Source organism: Ursus arctos, unplaced genomic scaffold (assembly GCF_023065955.2).
Source record: "Ursus arctos isolate Adak ecotype North America unplaced genomic scaffold, UrsArc2.0 scaffold_2, whole genome shotgun sequence".
NCBI classification, from domain to species: domain Eukaryota; kingdom Metazoa; phylum Chordata; class Mammalia; order Carnivora; family Ursidae; genus Ursus; species Ursus arctos.
Window position 1 is genome coordinate 8,538,658 of NW_026622874.1, and position 26,855 is coordinate 8,565,512.

A 26,855-nucleotide genomic window follows, 5' to 3' on the forward strand; every position below is an offset into this window, starting at 1 on the left:
CTCGTATGGAAGGCTGTGTATTTTGAAGTTCGGTAGGGCTCATTCGCCTAGGCGGCGTGCCTCAGGGTGTGTGAGGGCGTCAGCCCAGGAGTTTGAAGGGAAGGAACATGGAAGGATGTCGAGGGGCATACCAAGAAGTCAGCGACAGTAATTATAGGGGGGCTGCGTGTGCCCTGGGCTGTCTAGGAGGAGGTGCTAACTGCCCAGAATCCCCTACGTGCCATGTTCTGGGGCTGCAAGGGATGCTGCATATAGTGGCTGCAGAAAGGGCTCTTTCTCTGTGTGGGGAAGAACTATCCAAAAGCCTTATGTATCCAGAACATTCTACTTACATTCAGGTTTTCAAATGGCCGGGAAGCAGCGCAGGGTGGTGGGGATCTGCTGACAGGCATTCCTGGGAGCAGGTGAACAGTAGAGGTCATGTGACTACACCTTTGTGGCAGGTAGCACGCACTGGGAAGACAGATGGCTGAAGCTCAAACTTGGAACCTGGAACCCTTGATTGTGGACCCCCCCCTTAAAGATTCTTTGGTTTGCCCACTTAAGTTAGGGGACTAGATCCTCAAACCAGAAGTCCTTCTTTCAGTAGATATCTATGGAAAAAGATGGAATCAAATCTAGAAAGGACCAAGTTTTGCAGTGTCAGCCAGGGGACACCATCACATCTCCTGGTCTAGAGACCAGCAAGGGTTATGACTGTGGCCCCATAGGACTGTGTGTATTTGCAGACTTTCTAGAAGCTGCTGCCTGAGGGGCTGGCTTCAAGTCAGCCTAAAGCAAGGTACTAAATGAGATTCCTCCTCTTGGAACTGACAGATCTTGGCACGCCTTTGACGGGGGGACATATCAAGAACAGATCAGGCAGTTTAAACAGTCACAGAGGTTCGAGAGACAGCCCAGGGCTAGGGCAGGGTGAATGAGAAGTTTCCTCACCTCCAAACCTCACTCCTTCAAGAGTGAGAGAGGTAGCTGTTTTGCCTAACACGTAGAAACAAACACAGAGGGTCAGGCAAAATGAGGACACAGAGAAATGTGTTTCAGATGAAAAAACAAGACAAGACCTCAGGAAAAGACCTTAGTGATACAAGGATAAATAATCTGCCTGACAAAGAATTCAAAGAAATGGTCATAAAGATACTCACCAAACTCAGGAGAAGAGTGGATGAACACAGTGAGAACTTTAACAAAGAGACAGAAAACAAGAAAGTAGCAAACAGAAGTCACAGAGCTCAAAATACAAGACCTGAACTGAGAAATACACTGGAGGTCTCAACAGTGGGAAGAACAGATCAGTGAGCTGGAAACAATGGAACTCACCCAGACAGCTCAGCAAAAAGAAAAAAGAGGTTTTACAAATGAAGATAACATCTGGGACCTCTGGGACATCAAGTGGAGTAACATTCCCATTATAGGGGTCACAGAAGCAGAAGGGGGGGCAGAAAAATTATTTGCAGAACTAATGGCCAAAAATTTCATTGATCTGAGAAGGAAACAGATCCACATCCAGGAAACCCAGGGAGTGCCAAATTAGACAAATCGAAAGAGATCCACACCAAGACACATGATAATTAAAATGTCAAAGGGTAAAGAGAATCTTAAAAGCAGCAAGAGAGAAACAGCTTATTACATGCAAGATAAACCCATAAGGCTAAGCAGATTTCTCAGCAGAAACTTTGCAAGGCAGAAGGGAGCAGCAGAACATATTCAAAGGGCTGAAGGGAGAAAACTTTCAACCAAGAATACTCTGCCCTGACCTGTTCTCATTCAGAATCAAAGGAGAAATAAACAGTTTTCTAGACAAACAAAAGCTAAAAAGAATTCATCACTATGAAACTGGCCTTACAAGAAATGTAATAGGACACATTTAAGCTGAAAAGAAATTGCACTAATTAATAACAAAAAAAAAAAAAAAAGAGAGAGAGTAAAAACCTCACTCAAAAGGGTAAATATAGAGTAAGTGGGTAGTGGCTTAATCAGTCCTAAAGCTATTTTGAAAGTTAAAGCACAAAAGTAGCAAAATTAAGTATAACTATGCTAATTAGTTAAGGGATACATAAAATAAAAAGGTGTAAAATGTGACAAAGAACATAAATTATGGGGGAGTAAAAATGTAGCATTCTGGAATGCATTCAAATTAAAGTTGCTATGAACTTAGACTGTTGTAAATACAGGATGATGCATTGAACCTCATGGTAACCACAAAGCAAGCATGTATAGAAAATACACAAAAGAAAATGAGGATGGGATCTAAACATAACCCTAGAGAAAGTTCTCAAACCACAAGGGAAGAGAGAAAGAGAAGAAAGGAACAGAGGGAAACTACAACAGCCAGAAAACAACAAAATGGCAATAAACACACAGCTATTGGTAATTACTTTAAATATAAATGGACTAAATTCTCCATCCAAGAGCCATGGAGTAGCTGAATGGATTGAAGAAAGAGACTTGTCTGTGCTGCCCACAGACGACTCACTTCAGAAGTTAGGACATGGACTGAGAGGGAAGGGATGGAAGAAGACATGGCATGAGCACCGAGGAGAGCAAGACAGCTGGGGTAGCAACACTTCTATCAGAGACTTTGAGACAAAGGCTGTAACAAAGGACAGTGAAGGGTCCTTTTTTTTTTTTTTAAGATTTTATCTATTTATTTGACAGAGAGAGAGACAGACAGAAAGGGAACACAAGGAGGGGGAGTGGAAGAGGAAGAAGCAGGCTTCCCAGTGGAGCAGGGAGCCCGATGTGGGGCTCGATCCCAGAACCCTGGGATCATGCCCTGAGCCGAGGGCAGATGCTTAACGACTGAGCCACCCAGGCGCCCCAGTAAAGGGTCCTACATAATGATAAAGGTGCCGGTCCAGCAAGAAGATACAACATTTGTAAGTATATTTGTACCCAGTGCAGGAGCACCTAACCATGTAAAGTAGATATTAACAGACCCAAGGGGAGAAGTTGATCCAATTGGTGCGGTAATAGCGGGGGACTTTACACCCCGCTTACATCAATGGGTAGTTACAAGGAAAGGACAGGAAGTCAGTAAGGAAAGACCAGTCTCAAACGACCCATTCAGCCAGATGGACTTAACAGATATGTACAGAATGTTCCATCCAAAAGTAGCAGGATCCACATTCTTCTCAAGTACACATGGCACACTGCCCAGGACATGTCACATGCTGGGCCACAAAGCAAGTCTCCGTGAACACAAGAAGACTGAAACCATGTCAGGCATCTTTTCTGACCAGAATGGTAGGAAACTAGAAATCAGTGACAGGAAGAAATCTGGAAAAAGTACAAATATGTGGAGTAAACAGCATACTACTGAACAAGCACTGGGTCACAGGAGAAATAAAAACATACGAGAGACAAACGAAAACAGAAATGCACAGGATTGCGACAAGAGCGGTTCTAGGCGGGACGTTCATGACAGTACAGGCCTACGTCAGGAAGCAAGGGGAATCTCAAACAGTTGAGCTTAACCGCACAAAGAACCAGAAAAGGAACAGATGTCCATTGTTAGTAGAAAGAAGGAAATAACAAAGATGAGAGAGGAGGGGCACCTGGGTGGCTCAGTGAATTGGGCATCTGCCCTCAGCTCCGGTCATGATCCCAGAGTCCTGGGACTGAGTCCTGTGTTGCGGCCCCTGCTCAGCAGGGAGCCTGCTTCTCCCTCTGCCTGCAGCTCCCCCTGCGTGTGTTCTCTCTCTCTCTCTCAAATAAATAAATAGATCTTAAAAAAAAAAGGATCAGGGAGGAAATAAATGAATAGAGACTTAAAAGGACAACAGAACGATCAATGAAACCAAGAGCGATTCTATGATAAAATAAACAAAATTGACAAACCTTTAGCTCAAGTTCCCAAGAGGAAAAAGAAGGTTCAAATAAATAAAATCAGGTATGAAAGAAAAGTTATAACTGATACTACAGAAATACAAAGGATCATAAGAGACAGTATGACCAATTAGACATAAGCAAATTAGACAATCTAGGAGAAATGAATAAATTCCTGGAAACTTATAATCTTCCCAGATTAAATCCTGAAGAAACAGAATATCTGAATAGCCTGATGACTAGTAAAGAGATTGAGTCAGAAATCAAAAACCTCCCAGCAAACCAAAGTCCAGGACAAGACAGCTTCCCAAGGGAATTCTACCAAACTTTCAAAGATTTAATACCTATTCTCAAAGTCTTCCAAAAAATTGAAGAGGAGGAAATGCTTCCAAAGTCATTTTGTGAGGCCCATAGTACCCTGATCCCCAAACCAGACAAGGACACCACAAGAAGAGAAAGTTACAGGCCAGTATCCGTGATGAATGTAGATGTAAAAATCCTCAACAGGATATTAGCAAACGGACACAGAGTCCAACAGACACAGGAGAAGAGGTTCAGCCTCGCTCACCATCAGGAAAATAAAACCAAAACCACAGTGAGACCCGACCTCACACCCGTCAGAATGGCTAAAATCAACAGCACAGAGATACCAGGTGTTGGCGAGGATGCGGAGAAGGGGGGGGGCGTGGGTGGGAACGCAAGCTGGTGCGGCCACTCTGGACACCAGTATGGAGGCCCCTCAAAAAACCTGGAAATACATCTACCCTACGATCCAGTAGTCGCACTACTGGGCATTTGCCCAAAGCAAATGAAAACTGATGAGAAGGGACACACGCACCCCATGTTTATGGTAGCGTTGTCTACAACAGCCAAGCTACGGAAGCAGCCCGAGTGTCCGTCGGAGGGTGAACGGATAAAGAGGATGTGTTTGTGCGTACGCCGGACTGTTCCTGGGCCATCGGATGAGGAAGGAGAGCTTCCCGCTTGCGACGGCGTGGATGGGCCAGAGGGTACGCGAAGGAAAATGTCAGGCACAGACAAATTCCACATGATTTCACTTAAATGGGCACTCGAGAAAACAAACACAGTCCAGACTCCTAGGTTCAGAGAGCATACTGGTGGTTGCCGGCGGGGGGTGGGGGGACTTGGGGAGGGGCTGGAGACATGCAGACGCCCAGGTGCGAAGTAAACACGGCAGGGACACACAGCCGGTGGTCCCGCGTGAACTCGGGGGCCGGGCTCACCGTGGTGGCCGTTTCGCGGTGTGTAGCTATCTGGTCACTACGTTGCACGTCTGATGTAACGTGCGTGTCAGACTCCGTGAAAGCAAGAAGGAGGTGGGCACGCAGGCGTCCGGGAAGGTGGGGGACCTGGGGGTTCTTGTGCTTGCTTTTCCCAAATACGGATGAAATCGCCGCATTTGCCGTGACTTGGGCAGGGGCTCCCCTACGCAGACCTTTTCCACAGGCTTCCTCCCTGGAACAAGCAAGCCTGAGCTCGTCAGAAGCCGAACACCGGAGTCTGTTTTTACGTCCGACCGGTCCCACAGCTGAGGATGCCCGCAGTGGTTTCCCCCTTTAACCCGCCGTCTCAGACCTGATTACAGGGAACGCAGCTTTCGATTTCCTGAGAACCTGCCCATGCCCAGGGGCCCATGCAGCTCCGTGGCCTTCTTAAGAGAAAGCGCGAAAACAAGAAAGAGCCTGAAAAACCCTGTTAGGCCAAATAGGAAATCGCTGGAAACCCTTCCAATTTAGGATCAACACTGAAAGCCAGTGTGGACGTGGAGGGGTTCCCACGGCCCAGCCAAACCCGCACCCGGGGGGTCTGAGAGCACCCGGTGCGCCTTCCCCAGGCAGGAAGCACCTCGTGGCCGCAGGGGCGAACCCGTGAAGGGAGGAGATGTGCAGCAGGAAGTCAGGGCCGCCTCATGTGCGACCTGCCCCTCTGGGGGCCGCCCGAGGGCCCCTTGAGGGTCCGGGATACACTCAGGCCGTTCCAGCCCCCCTGTGCCTGCGTCGTTCCCATCTTACACGGGAAAACTTGGAGCACACGAAGGAGTTGTCTGGGATGCAGTCACATGTCACCCGCAAACCAGTCAGGACCGTCTCCTCGTGGGGCTGGAGCCCCTCCTGCCACCCCTGCCAGACCAGCCAGCCGGGGAGCGTCACTGGCGGTCCTCAGAAAGAAAGTGCAGAATCCTATGCCTTCTTAACTGGCAGCTCTCCTCCCACATTGGATTTCAAGTAGCTCAACAGAAATGCAGGACCGAGTCACCGCGGGATCGACCAGTGCCGTGTGTGGACCATCAGTCCCGGATTCGGAACGTGGGAAGCCTCAGACATCACCGGTGTGCCTTCCTCCCCGATCCCACACGCCGCGGCGCCTCCTTTGCGGAAATGAAGCAGCAGGGACAGAGCTGAGTGGCCGTGTCCCAGGCCTGGGGTGTGTGAGTCCCTGTGCCATCCACACCCCGGCCCGGGCGCCACCCCTCGTGCGGGGTCCCCTCTACTCCGTGTCCTGTCCTTCCTCCCCTGCACTGTGCACCAGGGAGGACAGCCTCTGAGACTCAGCTTCCTGTGAGCAGCGCGGGGCTGGGGGCACTGCGTTTCCGCCCTGGCACCAGCGGGAGCTCGTGGAGCCCGGCGTCCTTTGGTTCAGTCCCCCAGCGGCCTCGGACGCCTGCGCTGTGCCCGGCACCGCGGAGCTGCCTTTACTGCTCGATGGCTCATCCTGACAAGTGTCGTGAGAAGCGCGGAGCCACCCGACAGAGCGGAAACAGGCTCCACCGGAGTCCACCCTTGCCCAAGGTCGCCGGCTCACAGGTGGTCCTGCCCACGCACCCCCTGAGCCCGCAGCTCCTCCAGGCACTTGGAGGACCCAGCGCCCCTGCTGGAAGTCAGGTCCAGGTTCTAACCCTTGCTCCGTGAGTCCCTTTCCTCAGATGCAAAGGGAAGGGGCTGGGAGGTTGGGTCCCCAGGCTCCTTCCTGGCCCCACGTTGTGTGACCCAGAATGCACTGCTCCAGGGAGGCTGCAAAGGGACGGGGTGCAAGGAGTGTCTCTTGGCACCAGGCACTTCACGCCACATCTTCATTTGGCCTCGAAACATCTCCAGGCCTCATTACGCCCTCTTCGCCGGGAGGACAGGCCCGGGAGCCTGCCGTGGAGCAACCAGGACTCGCTCCCCAGCGGAGCTCCTCCCTGGGGCTCTGTGCTAGCTTCTCTGTTCCACTGCTGTTCCTGGCACCATGGATCTCCATGACGGGGGATGTTTTGGAGGAGGGAGGATAACATGCTGTGATTTGGCCCAAGTCCACAGCAGGGGATGATGCATGGCCCGAGTGTTCTTCCTCCCTCCCTCCTTCCTGGGAAGGCTCTGGCATGGGTGGGGACGCACTAAAGCCCAGGGCGGCGCTCCCCTCAGCTGGCGTCCTACCAGCAGGGACCCAGCCAGACCTCTGGCCAGCGGCTGGTCCCCGTGAGCCTCCCCTGGGCTCTCACGCTCCCTGCAGACTCACTCCTGATCCTGCCGCCCCTGCATTCAGTGTGAAATTGAATCAGAAGATGAAGGAAAGAGCAACGAGTGCCCTTTTTTCCTCTCTCTTCTCCCCAGCGTAGCAAAAGGGCTTCCGCTCAAGGGAAGACGGAGGGAGGGTTTCTGTTTCATCTGCTCGCCCGCCTGCACCCCCCTCTCGTCGTCTCCCCCGCTGTAAAAGGCTTCCACGGGGCCAGGTAAGGCTGGCTCGGCTCCGACCTCTGGCCCAGACGCCTGAGGCCCCGAGGCCCGGGAGCTCGGCAGGAAGCGCTGCCGGAGCGGGCTGTGTCCCCGCGCCCCCGCCCCAGTGCTCCGTGCTGCTCGTCCACACCCCGCGTTTCCACTCCAGATTTACTTGAAGGAAGAGCTTGCCGCGGGAAAGCGCGAGCGCCGTCTGCCTCCCAAGGACTCCGAGACCAGAGAGCGAGATCCCTTGCCGTCCCCATCCCCGTCCCTGTCCCTCGGCCGCCAGCCTGCCAGGGCGGGAGCAAATGGGTGGTGTAGAGCCCTAGGTCAGAGTCTGACGGCATTTTTTTAGGTCCTATTCTCAAACCTGAGAGAGACTTGTCAGTGCTCTGCGAAGAGAGACGTGGGCCCTGGCCTGGGAAGGAGGTGGCCTGGGCTCTCGCTTCTCGCACGCAGGGGACGTCGGCTCCGGAGCCCGTCAAGCAGTGGCGTGGGGACCGAGAACGTGCGCGGCCCCCGTGGCACGCACCGTCGCGCCTCGCTCTGTCCTCTGCCGGCATCGGAGACTTCCCGGGCCAGCGCTGTGATCCCAGCACGGCTTCAGGATGAGGAGGAAAAGCAGAACGACAAGCAGTCTCGCTGACTTGTTCGCCAGCAGCGGTCGGTCATCGTGATTCTGCGTCCACGTGCGGCTCCCGCACGACCCCCGCATGGCGGCAGGAGCGTAGCGGCTTGCGTGTGGCACCCGCCTTTCCCGGGGTCACTTTGCTTACGTTTTCCTTTTTCTTACAGTAAGTACTTTAGCCGCCAGAGCCCCTTGTCTTCCTCGTCACGTGTCTCTCTTTGCTCAAGAACCGACGGTGCCGTGGCATCACGAAACCTCGTTATCCATTTCGCCTTCTGTACTGAATCCAGAAACACTGATCTTTTGTGCTCAGGCACCAAAAGGCCTTGTTCCGACTCCTCCAGGGGGACCGGGCCCCCAGGCTCCCCCGCAGCTCCTTTCCGTGGAGCCGCGTGGCCCCGCGTGGCCCCTCGCCCAGCAGCCCCGAGCTCCCGCACCCTCGCTCACCAGGTCCCCGCTTGCAGCCTGAGCTGCTGGCAGCCCTCGAGGCACCTTGCCTGCCTTCTAGCCTCGGTGGAAACACGTGGCTGCTGACCCCCCAGCCTTCCCGGACTCTGAGAACTGGTTTCCCACCGTATTCGAACGAATTCAGAGGCACCGGCAAAGGTTAGCAAAACCATCCGAATCCTGGAGTGGCTTCTCCCACCCAATCAGGGAATGAGGGGACACCAAGGAGGACTCAACCCCAGAGATGGGGTCCCACTCGGCCGCGGCCCTCCCTTCCTCGGCTCCCACCTGCAGGCAGCCCGGCCCAGGGGGTCTGAAGCCAGGCCCCTCACTCATGTCCTCATGGACAAGGTCTTAGATGCAGGGCTTGGGGCTCAGGGTGAATCCCTGGTCAGTGAGTACATCAGACACTGGAGACCCTCCCCGCTGGCGCTGAGGGTCCGACGAGGCCCTGTGCCGGGTGTTGCCAGGAGGGACCGGCTGCCAGCCTTTAGCAGCAAGGCCGCGCATCCATGGCGGGAATCCTGCTCGTAGGCGTCTCCTGGGGCTCATGGCTTCTGAACGGGTCTGAGTCCCACACCTTCCCGGGGACTCAGGCCCGGGTGGGCTCATGGCTGTCAGCAGGACGGTTCATGCTCTGCCTCATAGCCTCCTCTCATTTTGGAAAAGCTCGCAGACGTGGGAGCTGAGGTCTTTATGTTGTGTCGTTGCGATGTCCGGTCACTGAAAGGGGCGTGGGGCTCACAGCCGCAAAGCTGTGCCCCGGGTTTGAGCCACCAGCTCCTGCCGAGGGAGTGATGACCTCGTGCTCGGAAGTTAGATCCCAAGATAAATGTGAAAATCTCACTGTTTGTCCCTAAACTCCAGACTATCTCCCCGTTTGCTGCTCCAGGCAAAATTCCTTTCTTTCTTCTCTGCCAAGTCGGTGACTTGCATTTCATGGTAGTAAAACCTCTTGCCGTTGGGTACAGCTCAGAAGGCGATCAGTCCCCGGGGCAGGCAGCGGCGGCCCCGGGAGCATCCGGGTATGGGGGGGGGGGCTGCTTCCCTCGCTCTCCGTCACAGGTGGTTGCCGGAAGGCCCTGTCTTTCCCCCCAGTGATCAGACATTTGGTGGACAGGCAGATCGACACCTCCCACCTTTCGGCGTGGATCTTGGGGTCTCAAATCTTCATCGTTTCTATACAGCCTATCACCGTAATATCCGTGTTCCTAATCGTTTCCTCTTTTTGTGCAGGAAGAGGAATTTTTGTTGTTCTTGGTTTTGTTCTTGCAAAAAGATGGCGCCTGACTCTAAACTGCGCCCGGATTTGTAGAGTGACAACTCACCCTTCTCCCAGTGGCCACGGCGCACGTCCCGGCCGGTGCGTCTGACGGATGAGATCCTAACACGCTTTCCAGCACTTGTCTTCTGCACAGGGGAAGAGGTGTCAAGAAGGGGCAGTAGCTGGCATTTGAACAAAGAAGGCAGTTATATTCGAATCCGGGTTTTTAACCCGTCCCCAGCGCAGGCATCACAAGTGAACACCCGTGTGTGTTTTCATGTCGCGGATACCTTACTCCGAGGGGAGTCGTTTTGACTGGGGAAGTAAAGTAAATTTCTAGGAAGCACGGCGGCCCGGAATTCCATAGCCCGCCACGGCTGAGGAGCGTGAGGGGACCTCACTCCCCTCTGCTGGACATTTTCAGGACACGGGCCCTTTGTGTTGACTCTGGGTGACTCTGGCCTGTCCCCAGAGCACAGTGCTCCCCCACCAGGTTTCTGCCGGCACGGCCCAGGGAGGCCTGGAGGCCTGGGACTCCGTCTCCCCGGTGGCTCTGCTCCCCGCCCACTGCAGCCTGTCTCAGCCTGGCCACTGGGAGGCACACAGCTGGTTTACTTCCCTTTAAGGAAATCTTGGTGTCCCGCTGTTTTGGAAAGACACAGATGTGAGCCAGGAAACCCTCCTGGTCAGGCGGGCTGCTTCCCCAGGGACCTGGGGGCTTGGCCTCGGCTGCAGGCCAAGCACAGTTTGTGTTCCTCGCCCGGGGGCTCACCAAGCCCCGTGTACGGAGTAACTTACTTGGTGGGATCGTATGTCCTTGCCCTTCTGGGAACTGGAAATCTGGGAAGAGTCCACAAGGCGGTGTTCCCTTGGAGACACAGGGTGGGAGCCCTCCCTGCCTTGTCCAGCTCCCAGCATGGCTTCGGCGTCCCTCACTCGTTCTCCCAGAGCTGCAGTCCCTGTCCTGGTGGCCGCGTGGCCATCTCTGCTCTGTGCGTCGTCCCCTCCTGCAGCGACACCAGTCACGGTGGAATGAGGGCTGCCACTCCTGCAGGAGGATCTCCCCATAACCTGATTTCATCCGCAGCACACCCAGTTTCCAAATGAGGTCATGCCCACAGGTGCCTGGAGTTAGAACTTTGGTGTATCTTTTTTAGGGACACAATTCAACCCGCAGCCCGTGCTCTCCCTTTGGCTTAGGAGGAAACACACCCTCTGTCTCCCCTTCACCTGTGGAAAGGTTATCTTTAAGGTGTCCCCAGCCCGTTGGCTGGCCTCCTCTGGACCCTGTACACAGCCCTGTCCTGGGCTAGCGTGCCCTCGGGCCCAGCGCATGGCACCCTCCTGTACCACCAGAGCCAGGGGGGGTTCCCCACCTCCTCTCCCTCTTTCCACTTCTGACCCACCCATGCACAGCCTACAGCCTGGCAGATGAAGAAATCACTGCTCGGACATCTGCCCTGGGGACCTTCCTGGGGCGCACTCGAGACCCCACGCAGGACTCGGGAAGGAGCCCAGCTCCGGGGAAGCCTCACTTAACGGTCAGATCCCAGCTTGGCTGTTTATTTGCTGGGTGACCTTGGGCAAGTGACCACACCCTGCTGAGCCTTGATTCCCTTATCTGTGCAAGTGAGGGCATGAGGCACGGCGGTCGTGGGGATCAGGTGGGACGGTGCGCGTGCAACCCTCAGGGTGGGGGCCTGCGGAGCTGTGGTTGGAATTGCTGCTTGCATTTTATCTCTTGTCATGTGGCCAACGGTCACAGTAGCCGTCCAGCGCTCAGGTGTCCTTTCTCATTTGTAGAAATGCTGCAGGGCCCGTGTTCCTGTTCCTGTTTCAGGGGTGGTGGGCAGGCCAGCTCAGAGTGACGGGAGGTAGAACGTCATGCGGCAGCCGGGTGTCCAGTCAGGATTTGAAGCCGGCGTGCAGCTGCTGTGGGCCGTCTCGGAGCCCCGGCGGTCATGCCCTCTCAGCCCCGCACGCTCTCTGCCGATGGCGCTCTGCTGACTGGGCTGCTGACCGGCTCCCCGTGTCCCCTCTCGCACCCACAGCGTCCCGGCCAGCGCTTCCCAGGTTGGTGCCTGTGTCAGGAGCACATGACCCTTTTCACAGAATGGCAGTTTGCTTGCTTGTTTTTCAGAACACTAGGACATACTGTATAAACCTTAAACGTGTCTTTGCCGGTGGAGGACGTGGCTATTTATTTTCCGCGTGTAATATGGAGCCATGCCCACAGTGGGCGAGCCCACGGCGTGGTGCGAAGCGTGCCCGTCACTTCCACGCTTGCGAACTGTCCAAGCACTTACTTCTCATCTGCGAGGATTTCGGTAGCACGAATGAGAAGGCACCGGTGGTAGAGAAGTTTGAAGTTCAGAAAATTCAGGATGTGCATTTTGCCCTGGAAGGAGAGTTGGAACGTGGCCACGACACCCTGGCAGCATGAGCTCGGTCGGGGTCTGATGGTGGGAGGGTTTGCCAACGACACCCGCTCCGGGCACTCCCGCGCCTGTGGGACACTCTCCCTGTCATCCTGCACCTCTGCTCTCCTCCCCTTCCAGGAGAGTAAGATGCCCCAGTTCCAGCAGGAATTCCCGCTGGAGGGGAATCCTCTTTTGGAGAAGGTTTGCAGACATGAGGAGGCTGACACACTGATGTCTTGTGTTTCATGTCTACCCTGCGGTGACTAAGGCCGTGCCCCACTTGGCTGTCGGCGCTCAGTCGCTGCCAGGGGGTAAGAGCAGTGTCGTCAGAACCCCAGAGCCGAGGCCAGCAGAGCAGCGCCCCCGCCCCCCACGCTCCTCGCGGTGTCGCTGTGTCTCAGCCCCGGCCCGCCCCACACTCCTGCCACCCCGAAGCCGCATGCCTGTCCTCACGCCTCCTGGGTGGTGTGTTTCTTTGGGGACCCCCCCTGCCGTGGCAGCTCCCTGACGCGGAGCAGACGGGACCCCCCCCCCTCCCCGGGCCGCTGCTCAGTACTGATCTTCACCGATCTGTCGGCACGGCCCGAGCAGGCCGACGCCAGGCTCCCTGCAGCCTGGAGGAAAGCAGAGCCCCAGCCCTGTCGCCGTTCGCTTCCTCGGGTCCACACGTGTTTTGGCCTTCCGCGTTGTTACAGCAAAATGAAAGGGGAAAATATAACGTGCTGCGTAATGCCCATTGATTTTCTGTGAGCGGAAAGCGAAGTTTCAGGCATTGCCTTGGAAACAGCTAGGACTTTGGCCTGGAGGGGTTCTGTCTGGCTTCCTGGGATCATGACCCAGACACGGAGCGGACTGGGGACAGCTGGTGTGGTGGCGGTTCTCATTATCAGCAGCCCACCGGCCGCTGACGGCAGAGGCCTGGTGATGCTGTGCGTGTCCACAGCAGGGTCTGTGCCCCTGGCTCCTGCGGGAGCCGCTCCGACCACATGCTCGGGGCCTCGGGATGATTGGCACTCGCCCCCCGGAGCTGCCAGCCTTTCCGCCGCAGCCCCACGTGGCCCCACACTCCCCAGCCCAGCGCAGGGTCTGGGGCCGCACTTTCCCGACCGTCGCACTCGCCGGGACTTCCGCCGGATGGCGCGGAGCTGATGCCTTTCTGCAGGCTCCTGGCTGAGTCGCAAGCTGGTGGTCGGGATGCAGCTGGAAAGCGCGGGTCTGGGGCAAGTGAAGACCCACGGCGGACACCACGGCCACCTCGTTCTCACACCGGCTCCGCTGGCTGTCAGGAGCCCGCCCCGGGGTGAGGTGGGGGGCTTCCCTTAGTGTCTGATGCAGCTGCTGAGGCCGTGCCCTCAAATCGGCCCTCCCGCATGCTGGACCCTCTCAGGACACTCCTCCCAACACCACTGGTGACCCTTCCTGCTCCGTGAGCGTCGTACATTCACGTTCTCATGGAGAGAATCGGTGGTTTCTGTTTTCTAACTTGTTATAGACCGATAACCGTATAAGTCAATAGAAATGGGTTATAGAAAAAAAAAAGACAAAAACCGAATAGAAGTCCCACTTTAGATGATTAGATACAACAGTATTAAAAATTGTATTTTAATAGATAGAAACGGAAAACTCTCTTGGATGTTGCTGCCAGGTCAACCTGAAGGTCGGATTGCGACAGCCGTTTCTCATTGGTTGCTTGTGTTGCAGACTAGACACACACGGTCCATGCGCCACCGATGGCCTGCGGGCCCGCGGGACGTGGCGGGACCAGCCGCCACCAGACTGCACCCGCTCTCGTCCGGGCTCCTCGCACTGTTAGTGCCTTTGGCCTGGGCTCCGCCAGGCCAAGATCGCGGATAGGCCTCGCTGATGGGCGGCTCCTTCCACTCTCCCACTCTGCGAAGGCACCAGGGGAGGAGCTTCAGGCCTGCCTGGGACTGCGGGAGAGCAACGGGGAGACGAGCTGAGTCCCCAGCGAGGCTCAGGCAGTTTCCGTTTGCAGGAGCGACTCTAACCTGTAGACCTGGGGCTGGGCTGGAGACTCGGGTGGGGAACCGTGGTGTCAGGGTTCCGGAGAGGAGCAGAACGAGCAGCGTGCGTGTGCTACCGTGTGTGTGTACCCACGAGCGTGTTCATGTATGTGACCTACAGCACCCCAGTGTGTACCGTGTACGTACAGTCACTCCGCGTATATGGACGGTATATGTGGACTCCCATCAGTGCATCCATGCCGCATGTGCACGCGTTTAGTCCCTGTGCGTGTGTGTATACCGTGTATGCATAACCCCCGTGTATGTGTTCATGCCGTGTACATGACCCCAGTATGGGGTATGTGCTGCGTATACACATAATCATAGTGTCCGTGCGTTTGCACACACCGTGTGCACATCCGTGGTCACAGTGCATATACGCATACTCTGTGTGTGTGTGTGAGATCACGGAGGCCGGGACGTCCCAGGATGCCCCGATGTGCCGTCTGCCAGCTGGAGGTCCCGGCGAGCCACTGCTGTGACTCGGCCCGAGTCTGGAGGCCTGAGCACCAGCGGCACCCGTGTCCGAGGACGCAGGAGAGGACGGATCCCCAGCTGTGCAGAGAGAGTGAATTCACCCCCTTAGCCTTTCTGTTCCGTTTGGGTCCTCACATGACCAGGATGCCCCCGCGCTGAAGGGCCATCTCCTCACGCTGGGATTCAGCTGTGAATCTCTTCCAGAGACGCCCTCACAGACACAGCGCAAGTGAGGCTTTACCCGCTGTCCGGGCGTCCCCAGCCCGGGCATGGCGACTTGCAAATGTAAGCACCACAGGGTCCCTGCGACATCCACACGAGGGGCTGGGACCACGCGGACCTGCCCCCTGGTGGGCTCGGTCCACCACAGCCTGTCCCCCCGGTTCCTCGTCATGGGGCCCATGCGCTGTCTGGGGCTTTTCCGTTTCTCGGGGGGCACAGCCACGGCCCTCTCCAGGGAAGCGAGCTGGCCTGGTGAGTGTGTGAGGGCCATACTGACGTTTGTTCAGCGGATGGGGAACCTTACCCGGCCACAGAAATAGTCCCTCGGTTACTTACTTAGCCTCTGATTTCGGTGTAATTCCCAGGAGGGTGAGGACCAATGTCACGTCTAGTTTCAGTGGTTATCCAAAAATGTTGTGTTGAACAAATGAATTAAATGAGTGAAAGACCACAGTTAAGACGAAAGTGTGAAAAGCCCCTTCGTTCAGAAGATCTGCTGTGTGGGCTGTGGGGTGTGATCGGTCCCGTGTCTGCGTCCGAGTGGATGCCATGTGCTGACAACACAGAACAGGACAAGAGGTGAGAAATCACCGTTTCTACCTGGAGCCACAGCAGCCTTTCCTTGGGGCTTCACTTTGCCTCGAGCAGTGGGACTCGTGGGCCTTCCCCGACCTCAGACTGGTCCTGGGGCCTGGGTGCATGGAACACGGGAGAGAGGCCACGTGAGCGAGTGAAAATGCCGCAGCGACACAGCAGAGGGGAGACAGGCTGCGCTTCTGAGAACCTCCAGCACCCCAAATTCCACGCGGCACGGGCTGCCCGACCCTGGGGCCCTCCCGGCCATCCGCCCCGGGTCGTGAGCACAGGAGAGGCCGGGGTCCTGCACAGAGCTAGAAGCCAGGTTTGGCTGGGGGGTGGCTCCGTGGCCCCGTCAGGACAGAGCGAGGCCGGCTGCCTGTCGCAGGGAAGCCCCAGCTTCGGAGGGGCTGGTGCACTGCACCTTCCAGAAGGATTGCCAAGGACGAGGCGTGGCCTTCAGTCTGTCAGGCGCGCGAGCACCGCAGGCCCCGAGAGCAGGCGGCACCCGTGTCTGGGGAAGGCTCCTTGCAGGAGGGACGTTCTTGCCCAAGGACAGGGAGAAAACCCACCTCGGGGCACATCCCTCCCAAGGCAGTGGTCAGCAGGGTGGACGCTTCTTCCCCAGGCCCAAGGTGGCCCTGAGGAGTGGCGGAGGGAACCCCAGGCCTTGGGAATCGTTTTCCTCCCTCCACACCCCCGAGGAACTTCACCTTGTGATTGGCAGACAGACGGGCTATGTTTGTACGTGACGCGAGCCCCTCGGCTGGCAGGGCTCACAAGGAGATGCTTGGCTTGTGGCCACCACCATCTCCGTCAGATGGCGAGGACGCCGTGAGAGGACCTCTCTTCCTGAGCTCGGCCCAGCCTGACTCACCTGCCCCTCCGGCCACCGGGCACCTCGCCCGTTGGGTGGACGGGGCTGGTCCTGGGGCAGAGCCGCAGGTGAGGGGAAGGGATGATTCTAGGGGCGCTGGGAACGTGGGGTGTTTGGGGTTGTTCCAGGGACGGGGAGGTGCTGCTGGTCGTTCTGGGCAAGCTGGAGATGCCGAACCCGGGGAGGGGCTTCCTGGGCTTAAACCCTCACGCTTGCTTTTTCTGGGCTCGTTGAGATGCTGTGTGATGTGCAGAAGGGAGTCTGATTTCTCCCAGCTCCTCAGGCCGCCCCGTAAAAGGGGCAGGTGAGGCCGCCTTCTCTCACAGGACCCAAGAGCACATTTCCAGGCTCTGAGCCTGGACGGCAGCCACTGCTGGGGCCACACTGTGAGCTGTGCTCCCGTGAAGTCAGGTCGCTGGTCTGTCCGAGACCCATCAGCAGCCCTTTGAAAAAGGTCTGTCGAGGTTTTCCCAACCCGGACAAAAGGGTCTTCATATGTGTTTGTTTTATGCTTTTCTTCCGGAGGAGGAGCCAGATGTGTCCCCACCTTCATCCGCCGCGCCCACATCGGCAGCTCCACATCTTATTTGAGGCTAACCCTGTCGCACCCCACTCTTGCCTTCCCCAGCCGCACGGTCTGTCTCTGTTGTAAAGGTCGTCCCTGGGCCACAGAGGGCGTCCGCATCACGCTCTGCATCTGCCGCGGGAAGGCTGCTGCCGCGGGGGCCGCACCCGTTAGTGTCACTGCTGGAACCGTACTGGGAACCGAGCCTCCGTGTTTCATGCTCTCCTCAGAGCGAGTGTGACGTCGTCCAGGCCCCTTCACAGACACGTCCATAAAACGTGCACAGGCATTTGCGTTGTGTCCACATGGCAAAGGGGTTTTGATAAAACTGTTACCGTGCCTCAGTTTCCTCCCGTTAAAGAACAGGACCAGGTATGGGGCGCGAGGGTGTCCTCTGGGAGGGGCCGGCTGCTCGGGCTTTTTGGGAAGGCTGGTGCATGTCCGCTCATTCAGACTGCCACTTGCGAGCAGTGCTGGATGCGACAGGAGACGCACTGATTCAGAAGATAGCCCTGCTCTCACACGGCTCACGGCCTCACGCCCACGGAGGCGAGGGAGGGCCTGGTTCGCGCGGGGAATTGCTGTGAGTGGGTGGGAGGAGCCAGGAGGGGGGAAGGTGGGGGAGGACCGGAGGCTGGCAGGGCAGAGGGACACGGGGGAGCAGACCTTTGCCTCCTGTCTCCAGCCCCAAGTGGGGTGGGGTCCCCAAGCCCCTGCTCCCCTGCCCTAGCCTGGTGCATGAGAGACTAAGTGTGGCAAGCAGGACACTGCAGCCCTGTGGCCGGCAGGGATCCGTTGTCGAGCAGGGGACAGAGCGGTGACACGGGAACGGCAGGGTGGCTGCGTCTGGCAGAGTCTCAGCAGAAACCACCCGATGTCCAGACCTCAAGGCTCACAAGACCCTTGCCTGTAGCTAATAATTTCTGGAGTCATGAGAAACATGGAGGAAAATAGCATTCCAGAAGAGTGCCTCTGTTCTCGGCACCCACGGGCTTTCATGGGCACGGAGTCTCGGCAGGCAGACGCTCCAGCAGGAGCTCTGGGCCCCGCAGTTGCTCTTTGACTAACAGGGTTTCCAGGAACCCGTGGGTGAGCTGCGATGCTTGCCACAGGCGTGAGGCCCCAGGTGTGTGCGCCGTCTGTCTGCGTAGATGCGTCTGCCTGTCGGAGAAGGATGGAGTGGAGGGGCCTGCAGCTCACTAGGTTATAATTAATGCTTCCGTCATGTCTCGGTCTCTGACGGGACATGGGTCAGGGGGGTTCCCTGGCCACAAAGCTGATGGTCGTTCGGGTGCGATCATCGGAGACACTGCAAGGTGTAAAGGTAAAGATCTCTTCGGGGCGTGCGCGATTGCCCCTGCAGCCGGCTGCCGGGCTCGGGACTGAAGCCTCTGCCGGGCGTGGCTTTCACATGGCCTCGGAGCAGATGTGGCCGTGACACGCGTCAGACCGTGTGCGTGCGGGGTTCCTGGCTGCCTCAGGGCCTGGCGGTACCCAGCCGGGCTGCTCTGGGCATGAGCTTCCGGCAGCTTCCGTGCTCCTCCCAATCCTCGCAGGCACCCGAGGAGTTAGGAATCATTCTCTTCGTTACACGGATGGCGTAGCTAAAACCCCAAGAACTCACACGAGCCACCCAACATGCCGGAGCTCGTCAGCTCAGAGCTGTGATTTGCATGTAAGTCTGGGGACATCTGTAGCCCTTGTCCCTTGTGCCATGCTGCCTCCGTTTCCCCGCTGGATGGTTCATCAGTCTAGCCCGGTCATTCTGTAGCACATGATGGGACCCTGTACCTTGGGGTTAATAGAGTGATGGGTACAGTTCTTTGCCCTTGAGGCCAAGGCAGGGGAATGCTGCTGAGACCACAGCTCCCTGGGCCTTGGAAACACTCTGGTAGTTTCCAATCCTAGTGGCTCTGGGGCTTGCTCAGAGAGCCTGCTGGGAGAGAGTCCCACGGCCCCGTGTGCCTCTGACCACGGAAGGGGCCTTTTTCCTGGGTGCAGCGCCGTGGGGGCTCTGGACTGTGGAGGGGAGACCTGGGCAGAGGTCACAGTCAGGCTGGCCTCGCCGCAGACATGGATACTCCCCACTGGGCCATCCACTGTCCCTCTGGGGTGCAGGGCATCGTTCAACAGGGAAGGCACTTCCCACGGGCTCCTCTGTCAGGTCTCTGCCACGCCTCTGTCAGGTCTCCGGACTGGCTGCTGCCTTGTCCTCTCCCTCCTCCTGGCTGGCCACCTTACCCACCAGGGATGCTTCAGGGCATCCTGGAGGTGGTGAGTCCCAGTGTGTGGAGACCCAGAGTGTGGAGCTGGCAGTGTGCCAGGGATGGGACCCCTTGGGCAGCTCTGGGAAGGCGGCTGCCACCCCTCAGCCTCAAAGTTGGGGCTCAGTTCCTGACCCTGCCTGCTTGCACCTGATGCCACACCACATTCATGGGGCACAGCGGGCCTGTGACCTCAGGCCCCAACCATGCCTTGCACAGCCCCAGAGGCAGCCTCTCCCAGGCCCCTGCCAGGCTGGCTTCCCCCTCCCCTGTCTAGACAGAGCCTGGCTTCCCCCTCCCCTGTCTAGACAGAGCCTGCAGGCTGGGCAGGTGGGGAAGTCAGTGTGGTGCCCCCACTCCTCTGTCCTGGGGCGTCCTGGGTGGTATTGGAGTCTCCCCGGCTCTGGCTCCTATAGGACGCACCTGCCCGCTTCCAGCTTCTGCTGGGGACCCAGCAACAGAGCTGCTGTGTGTGCTTGCACAGCAATGGGGCCTGCTGCTGCCGCTCTCCGTCAGCACGCAAACGGTACCTGCGCCATCGTCCCTCTCTCTAGGCTCCCGGGTCCTGGCTATCCCTGGCTGCCCACTCACACTACGTCAGAACAGCCCCTCAACCCTCCCTTTTTACAGGTGAGGACATTGAGGCTCAGAGGTGAGAAGCAGCTTGTTTGGGGTTGCTCAGCTAGCCAGGCATTGGGCCAGAGCTCAGGCCAAGGCCCCTGAGCTTCCGCTCCCCCAGCTCTGCAAAGAGCCCACGAGATCTCACTGCCCATTGTTTGCAGGGTTGGGGGAGAGGCTGTAGGGGCCTCCAGATGGCTCTGTGCGGGCGGGCCCATCTTGCTAGTGGGCTCCGGGGGCTCCCTACACACGTGGCCTGCGCGTGGGGGCTTCCACAGGTATGGACGTAAAGCAGGCCATGCTAGAGTCTGTGCTCTGTCTCCTGGGGATGTTCACGCAGACTGGTGGTTCCGAGTCCTGGGAGGAAACTGAAAACATTTCTTTTCCCCTAAAATTGAAAAATATTAAGAATCAGAAAAACTGTAAATCATGGAGGGTAGAATAAGCTTCCACGATCCCGGGAAGAACTTCAAGGCCGGGAGAGGTGACGTGACCTGCATGAGGTCACACTGTGTGCGGTGGCCGAAACACAGGGCACGTGGGTATCAGGATGCGGACACCCAGGGATGCAGACAGCCCCAGACGACTGCCACAGCACGGAAGCAGGCTTGGGCTAGGGGTTCCCGTCAGTAAGGATTTCCTCCATAAACATCCTAATTTTATCGACCTGGTTGTCGGGCAGGTAACGGTGTACGTCATTAACACAGTCGCTTACGCCATCTACGACGCGGGCACGCGCTCTGCCGCGCAAGACGAACCTCCGCTTTACGAGGTAGTGGGCAGCGCTGTGCGGCGGCCGCAGCTGCTCGGCAGGTGTAGCGGGCTCCTGGTGACCCCGCGGGGAACAGGTCGCAGGTCTGGTGGCGCACGTACAGACGCCCCTTCCCGCCGGACCTGTGTTCTGACGGGCCCCACGGGCGGGCACGCGGTGCTGACGGCGCTCTTCTCCCGCCGCTCCAGTGTGCCCGCTGCCTCCGACGGTGAGTCACGGCGATTTCATCTGCCACCCGCGGCCTTGCGAGCGCTACAACCACGGGACCGTGGTGGAGTTTTACTGCGATCCCGGCTACAGCCTCACCAGTGATTACAAGTACATCACCTGCCAGTACGGGGAGTGGTTTCCCTCCTACCAGGTCTCCTGCATCAAGTCAGGTGAGCGTGGATGGCCCGGGGCTGCACCGCACACAGTGGCCGCCGGCCGCGTCCCTGCCCCCCATGCAAGGCTCAGGGCCATGGTGCAGGGACTCATCGTTGTGAGACCCTGTCACACGGTCAGGAGAGCTGAGCTCTGGTCCCTGGGGCAGAAAGGACGGCGGCCTCTGTCTGCCCCCAGCCTGTCCCTCCCACTGGCAGGGACCTCAGCCCACGGGTGTGACCCAAACCCAGCCGTTGTCTCCCGTGTGAGGACACGTGTCAGAACACAGAGGATGGCATCCCACGGAACACCTGCTCTCATTAACGCATACACCAGTTGCAAACGTGGGTGCTCCTCGGTTCATAACAGATGACTAGCAGAGCAGCCTTCCCGCTGGCCCCGGGAGCCCAGGGCAGTGAGCACGGGGTGCAGACCAGGGCGCCAGCACCCACCCACCCACCGTCTCCCACACACCCGGCCCTGCCTGCTCGCCCCGGCGTTTCCTGCCCGAGCAGTAGCTCCTGGCCCCTGTACGTGGGGGCAGCGCTTAGTGACGTGGGGCCTCTGGAGGCCCTCGGACGGCAATGGGAGCCCGAGCAGGATGCCTGCGGAGGTGGTGGAAGCAAGGGAGGACGGTGGGGGGGGGGGGTGGCAGACAGGGTGGCCTGGGCCCCAGGGATGGGAATCGCTCTGGAAGGCTGTCGGCTGCCCCTCCTGGCAGGTGTGCTCACGGCCAGAGACGGTGGGAGCAAGGGCCACGGAGTGCTCACCGCTTTACCCCTCTGTCCCTTTGTTCAACCCAGCCCACAAGCCAGCCACCTCTCCACCCCCCCGGCCCGGGCACACTTCGAGCACAGCTTCCCCTGGGGAGACGGACCCCCATTCTCTGCCGGAGAAGCACGGGTGTTTCCAGCTGGGCACTAGCTCTCAGCCCCATGGGGAGCGTGCCCCTGCTGGTCTGCCGGCAGCCTTGCAGAGGCCATGCTGCAGACGGGGTGCAGGGTCCGGGTGTGGGGAGCCCCCCAGAGGCACCCAGCAAGTGGACAGAGGGCCGTCCCAGTCTGGAAGCCTCACGCGCTGCTCTGTTCTCTCCCCGGCAGAGCAAACGTGGCCCAGCACCCACGAGACCCTCCTGACCACGTGGAAGATCGTGGCATTCACGGCGACCAGCGTGCTGCTGGTGCTGCTGCTGGTCATCCTGGCCAGGATGTTCCAGACCAAGTTCAAGGCCCACTTTCCCACCAGGTGAGTGCTGGGGTCCGACGCCACGGGTGGGTGCTGAGAGCAGAGTCGGGGGTCAGGCGGGGCTGATGAGGGAGAGAAGGGAGCACGCTCCTGGGGCGCTCTGAGGCATCAGGGGTCAGAGCGCGTGCTAGACAGGGCTCTCCTCCCTCTCCCCCCCTCCTGTGAGCCCCAGGCGCTGTGGGGTGTGGAGAAGTGCTACACAGAGTCGGGGCTGCCGCTATGCGCAGGGCCCCCTAGGGCTCCATTCCCACCACCCCCATGTGCACGTGGCCCACAGGGAGGATAAGAAATTCACGGAATTAGGAGATACGGCGAAGGCATGTGACGCAGCAGGGGTTCAAGCACAGTTTGCCTGGAAGTCTCTGGGAGGAGACAGGGTTCTAGATGAGGCATGGGGGAGGGGGGCAGGACCCACTCGTCTTCCCCTCACCGGTGCACAGAGAGGCTCAGGGCTGATGCCTCCGTCCTCCCTGCGGTCACCACGGAAGAGAAGCTCGTCCAGAAGCAGGTACACCAGCTCCTCTGCCCCAACAGAGCCCCCGTGGCGGCTGCTGGCCGGCCACGTTCCCGGGAAGAGGCGTGCTGGGAGAACCAGCGATGAGTGTGTGACCATCTGGAGGTGGAGGACAGGGCCCTGGCCAGGCCTCCCCGACACCAGCCGCCTCCAGCCACCTCACTCCATGGAGCCCCAAGCGTCTTCGGGCTCCCGTGCCCATGCTGGCCTCCTCTTGGGGACCTCGCGCTTCCAGACCCTCAACGCGGCGTGCTGGCAGCAGGGGCTCCAAAGCCCAAGGAAATGCCATGTATGGACACGGCGTTGGGGGAAGGGCAGCACCAGGCCCAAGTCTGCAGATGTTTGGGGAGCAATTCCAGAGAGGCAGGAGGAAGGAACAAGGCCCATGCCCCCAGGAGGCAGGGCAGGGACGAAGGGCGAGCTCCCTGTGAACCTTCAAGAGGCTGCTGGTTCTCATCTGCGTGCCCTGGACAAGCCAGCCCTCTCCCTCCCGGGGAGCACCCTGTCCGTGGCCCTGCCGTGGTGCTCAGCCCGCACATGCGCTGAGTGGCTCTCCAGCGTCCACACCAATGTGGCCTGAGCAAGAGTCCACCCTGGGCTTGCCTGGAAGAATACGGTCTTCTATCTGGACAGCTGAGCGCAGTTTCCCAGAACAACTAGAGAATAATCAACACAAGTGCTCGAGTGCTAAAAACTCACATGGAAGAGTCTGGGGATCGCTTTAAAGATCCCTTGTTTTGCAGGTGCCCTAAAGCCCGCCTCCTAAGTGTAAGTGCAGAAATGGCTGCTCGGGCTGTTTCCAAGTGCCCTGATGCGCCAGAAGTCACGATATGTGGGTGAGCCCCTCTCTGTGACCCCTGGACCGCCTTCAGACGCTGTAATTACTCACAACGGAACATGGGCCCTGATCACTAAGCCGTACTGGTGAGGACAGAGACAGCAGGATGGAAGCTTCCGGCATGTTGGCAGGCTCTGCGAGGGGTCCTGCGGGGGCCCAGTGGACGGGGGCCAGAGATGGGAAGGAGGAAGCCTGAGGGGGGCACGGGGTCCAAGACAGAGGAGCATGCCGAGGGCAGAGCATGGCCGTGGTGCTCAGCGCTGGCAGCCAGAGGAGGCCCGGGAAGGAGCCTGGTCCTCCCGCAGAAGCTCCATGCGGGCTCTTCAGCGGAGGGCTGCACGGGGTCACTGGTGGCCTCAGTCCGGGGGGACGTGCAGTCTGACCGGTAGGCACTGCTTTCCTTCGCACAGGGGGCCACCTCGGAGTTCCAGCAGCGACCCGGACTTCGTGGTGGTGGACGGCGTGCCTGTCATGCTTCCATCCTACGATGAGGCTGTGAGCGGCGGCGTGAGGGTGTCAGGCCCCGGGTACCTGGCCTCCGTGGGCCAGGGCTGCCCCTTGCCTGTGGATGACCAGAGCCCCCCAGCATACCCCGGCTCAGGGGACACGGACATGGCCTCAGGGGGGCCAGAGCGCTGTGACGGTGGCTCAGGCTCTTCCGAGCTGCTCCAGAGCCTGTATTCACCTTCCTTGTGCCTGGGGGGCTCACGCTCCGACAGCACTGACACAGGGGCCGGCACGGCGGGAGAGGTGGCGTCCACCAGCCCGGGCATCGACATCGCAGATGGTGAGTGTTTGCCCCGTGCCTGGCACCTGACTGTTCTGTGGCCTGAACTCTTGTGGCTCTCCTTGCGTGTGAGGCCTTGGGCAAGGCTGTCACGTCCCTGTGATGAGCCCGCAGCTGAGATTTCAGGAGGCACCACGCCGTCCACAGCGGGAGGGCTGCGCAGGCCCGTGCTTGGTTTCGTAGCCTCCATGGGCACCAGGATGCTTCCTTCCCCGTCCCTGCTTTAGAGGGGACTTTGGAGGCACTGAGAGACAGGGTCACCGTGCACACGAGGAGACAGACGCACGCGGTCAGGCGGCCCTGGAGAAGCTGTGTGCACGTGGGGCACTCTCAGCAGGCGTGAAATCACAGGCACGTGGGCCTGGACGCTTGCAGCTCACAGGTCAAAGGAGAGACCAGGGTGCTTCCCCAGAGAGGCTCACAGCACCCCATGCACGTGGGAGCGCCAGTCTCAGCGGTGGCCACAGTCGCCCAGAGCCCGGCCTCCTTCCTGCATGCCCGCTGCCTCCGTGTCCCTGAATCCTGCCCTTTGTCTGGCTTGAGCCCGAGGACACGTGGTTAAAGTCTTAACGTTTTATTTTTCATGAACTTGGTGCAAAATTTTCCAGCAAAGAGATGTCATATGGAGACATGGTTTATGTGATTATTAACTGGTATGTGGAACTTAACATTTTCTTCTGACACCAGGAATTATAGATATTTTAATAAAGCTTTTAATCCCTGATGCTTGCGGCTAAGTTAGTAACTATCTCTCCTTTCACAGAGATCCCTTTAATGGAAGAAGACCCATGACCAGCAAAGCCACGAAGATTCTCCGGCCCCTGCGGGGCTGGGAACCGCGCCCCTCGGCGTGAGGCCCCAGAGGGACAGAGCGTGGGGGGTTTCTAGCTTACCTACACAGGGACCGTGACTCGCATCCTGCATCTTGGGCTCGACTCTGCGGCTGGCAGCGGTTTGCACCACACGTGCAGGGAACAGGGACGAGGGGGCCTGGGCGCTCCTTGTGAAGGGGTCCAGCGCATCCTTGCCGCAGAGTGGGGCGGCTCCACACGTGTCCTGCTGAACCCCGTGTCCCGTGACTTGTGCTGCGGGCACTGCCTGCTGCCTCTGCAAGCATGCCCCCCACCGATTCGCCCTGCGGTCTGCTCCACACAACGTGGCCGCCGTGTGGAAGGCTCCCGGGTGCGTGGGGGCCGTCTCCTTGATCCAGACACGGTACTCAATGCGGGAGAGAGGAAAGGAAGGACACGGGCAGACTCTGCTCCCTGGAAGTTGGTTCACAAGTGCAGTTGATAAGCTCTGAGCCATCCTTTGGAGAAACACAGTGGTTTTCTGTGTCACGGGCTGGCGCACGGATTGTGCTCCAGGTAAGTCTCGTGACTTTGCGGATGGTCGAATGTGCTCGGGCGCATCTCCTGGTGGACAGAGTCACAAGGTAACGTTCTGTTTGGCATTTTAAGGTGTCCCTTGACCATGTGTCTCGCGAGTCCCCCATCACCTGTAACGATGTTGCCCCCACTCCCAGAATGCAGCCATACGTTTATTTTGCAAAACAGAAATCGTTTCTGTAAACACTCTCCTCCAAATAAAGTATGAGGCTGGATTTTCTTCTTTGTTTTGTCCGCTGAGCGCACAGGCCGGCCTCCAGGCCCAGACGGCTCTCCGGCTCTCCCCTCCAGCCGCTCCTACCGTGAGGGCCCCCCGGGTGCTGTTCCTAAGAAAATGATTGACAAAAATGTTTCCCAAGTCCTGAAGTGTCTCCTCAAACACATGTTGATCTGTGGATTTCTTTCCTCCTCTGGGCTTTAGGCAAATATAAACAAAACTCTGATCCATAAAATTGATAGAGCGCGAGAGGCTTGGTCAAATCCTGTTTGTTTTATCCTGACACAGACTGATTAAAAATTAAAACCAAAACGACAGTTTGAAGCGTGGCTTTAACTGTGGAGTCGGGCAGGTAGACGAGGGGCAGTGACCGCCGTGAATGGGGCCTGAAGGCGGCAGCTGCGAGGTGCCCACCAAGCTGGCCTGGGCAGCGGCTCCGCGGCAGCAAGGGCCCCGGGCGTGAGGAGCAGTGTTCAGTCCTGAGAACTCAGGCAGGACACCGCATCACAAGCCGCATGGAAGGAGCCGGTTTTCATAAGTGTTTGTGCTTAAATGGCACCTGGCCTGCCAGGAGTCAGGGCGTGGGCGGCTGGGGGGGGGGGGGGTCCAGGGTCCACAGTGGGCGGCCTCCTCCAGGCAGCCGCCCCAGGAGCCAGGCCTTGCCCACGCCTGCGCCTGTCCTCCCTCCCGGGTCCCTGAGTGGACAGCATGGCTTAGAGAGCAGCAGGCAGGCCTCTCACTTTCTGGAAGTGGGCAGGTGGGAAGGGGCGTCTGGCCTCGCCTCCTTCCGGGAACTGTTCTCCTC

At 58.3% G+C, this 26,855-nt stretch overlaps 1 protein-coding gene across 2 annotated transcripts in view; it reads left to right on the top strand.

Annotated features, from left to right (window-relative positions):
• SUSD4 (sushi domain containing 4) overlaps nt 1-26,359 on the top strand; it is a 92,059-nt gene extending 65,700 nt beyond the window's left edge. For both annotated transcript variants that reach the window (XM_048225213.2, XM_057315462.1), the window contains 4 exons: nt 20,887-21,078; nt 22,162-22,306; nt 24,069-24,445; nt 25,209-26,359. In XM_048225213.2, the coding sequence (XP_048081170.1) occupies nt 20,887-21,078; nt 22,162-22,306; nt 24,069-24,445; nt 25,209-25,237 (743 nt within the window). In that variant the 3' untranslated portion in view covers nt 25,238-26,359. The remainder of the gene's footprint in view (nt 1-20,886; nt 21,079-22,161; nt 22,307-24,068; nt 24,446-25,208) is intronic.
• The last annotated feature ends 496 nt before the right edge of the window (nt 26,360-26,855 follow it).